Consider the following 2,214-nt stretch of genomic DNA (forward strand, 5'->3'; position numbering starts at 1 on the left):
TTTGCCTCCTTTTATGCTCTGACGCTTTGCCACGTGGCGGCCTCCGATTGGTCGATGGGGTTGACCGGACGCCACCTGGGATGACACCTCATCACCACCACGTCATTTGCTTCGTCACTACCACTTGGCCGTCACATCATCGCCACTGGACTGACACCTGTGCGCCACCTCACTGGGACCCGCCTGCTGGACTACCACCTATCACGACACGTGGACGCCTCTCGTTCACTTTCTCTATTTCACGGGGTTTAAACTACGTGCATCTTCCCTTCGCGAAATAGCCCAAGCCGTTGATCTCTCTCGAACCTGCTCGCTCGTTAACCCGGCCTTCCTCTGCAAAATTTTGTCTGTCTGCCTCGGGAAGCATGCCGGTGTGGGGTCCACCTGGTCGCCATCCAGTCAAATCCTCTATTGCCTCGAGAAGCATGCTCGCGCATGGGCCCACCTTGGGCGCCCATAGGCACTTTGCGTCAAAAGCCTTTATGGCTTAGACATTATAGATGGGTTTGTTTTTGCTTATAAACATTATAAAATTCCCTTCCATAGTCAATGTGGGATATTGCTATTATGCCTGGGACTACGTTTTTAAAGCTTTTCCTGGGACTTTCATGGCACTTGATTGATTTGCTTGGAATTTCTTTTGTTTTCCTCTTCACTCACCATGTCCTTTGTTCCCTTTCGAGATCACGTGAAGGGAGAATGTTGCTTGAATGTTTTCAATTGCTGCCAATTTGAAGTTTATTGACTTCCATACAGCCATGTGATTAGCTACAGCAAAGAGGGAAAATTTCCATGGAAATAAACAACTTCTAACAGACTATAAAACTGAATCAAAAACCTGTCTTCTGAACTCCCAATTTCTCCTTTTCCATGGATTTGAGGAAAGGGGAGCTTGATTCCACTCTTCTGAGTGTTGCTGCTGAAACTCTCTGTATTTCTTCCACCATATCATGAAGCCGCTCTCTTCAAAGAAAACCTCCATGGAAATACTTTTCTCCTTGATCATCTTCGACACATAAGCTTCAAAATCTTTGAGGCTTTTCTTGAGATGGGCAATGATAGTTTGCTCTTTCTTTGGCTGGAGATTTGTCAAGTCTTTATCAGCTTCTTCTACACGAGCCCAAAAACGAGAGTCCTCAGTTAAGGATGCAAATTTTGTGCGATTCTTTTTCCTCCCTCTACCTCTTTCAATGCGAGTTTGGTTTTTGTCATCCAGCCATTTTTCCAGAACCCTATGACGGAGCAGCCTGTTCTTAATTGAGAGACAACTTCCCCTATCGCTGTGCAGATGATAGAAGTTTGCAATGTCCAGGGGCTCTACAAGTCTTCTGTATGTAGTTCTAGCATTGATCCATTTGTTTTGGTATCGGAAGTCACTGGGCAATTGCTGATTCTTCACCATATCAATAATTTTATCCCAAAAATCTTCTAGATTCATTCTATGCCGATTAATATGAAAATCTTTCTTTTCGCCCAGGTCCTTGAAAACATCGTAGGAGCTACAGCTGTTTCCCTTAGATACCATTTTAATGTACCATTCCAGCTCTGCCAGTCTACTTTGGTTCTCGCTCAACTTTGAATTTAGGACCTTAATGTCCATGTCATGCTTGTTTTTCAAATTTGCGGCTTTTTTCAAGGCATCAAATGCAGATTTAGTCAGAGTCTGAAAACCCATGGCTTCTAATTGCAGTGCTATTCCCGTCTCAACAGAGGATTCTGGGAAGATGTTTGAAGCTCTTGTTGAGTATCCACTTTCAAAAACATTTTTCAACTTATCACCATAACTTTTGTGCTCTGAAATCAATGCATCGGCAATACCATTTTCTTCAGTGCTTTGCAAAGTTAAAATTAGCATCTCCAAGGCAGCTTGACTGTCCTCAATACAAGCTGCTCCCTGGGTTGAATAGATCATATAAATACCAAAAGGTTTATATGGGCTAGACTTTCCAAGGCACTTGACATTGTCAAGAAGTTCCCTGCAAGCTTGTATAGGATCAAAATCATTGCCCATTATTATCTCTCCCTGAGAGAAAATTGAAATCAAATGTAGTACAATCGATTCAAAAGGTGCAAGGAGCATGCGAGGAACAAAATCATGTGTTGAAACCACATGAAAAAATCTTCCGAGCCAATCTTGGGAGCCAATTGATTCTCTAAGAGCAACATTTCCCACCAAAGGAGAGCTAAATGTAATGCACAAAGGATAGATATTTT

At 43.0% G+C, this 2,214-nt stretch overlaps 1 protein-coding gene across 1 annotated transcript; it reads right to left on the reverse strand.

The window, feature by feature from the left end:
• Positions 1-817: 817 nt before the first annotated feature.
• Positions 818-2,011, reverse strand: LOC131066834 (lipase-like PAD4). The gene has a single exon (XM_058001695.2). The coding sequence runs from the start codon at positions 2,009-2,011 to the stop codon at positions 818-820; it is 1,194 nt and encodes a 397-aa protein (XP_057857678.2).
• Between the last annotated feature and the right edge of the window lie 203 nt (positions 2,012-2,214).

Source organism: Cryptomeria japonica, chromosome 8 (genome assembly GCF_030272615.1).
Source record: "Cryptomeria japonica chromosome 8, Sugi_1.0, whole genome shotgun sequence".
NCBI lineage: Eukaryota > Viridiplantae > Streptophyta > Pinopsida > Cupressales > Cupressaceae > Cryptomeria > Cryptomeria japonica.

Excerpts from the sequence above, each read along its gene's own strand:
- LOC131066834 (XM_058001695.2), bottom strand. The coding sequence starts at position 2,011 with ATGGGCAATGATTTTGATCCTATACAAGCTTGCAGGGAACTTCTTGAC.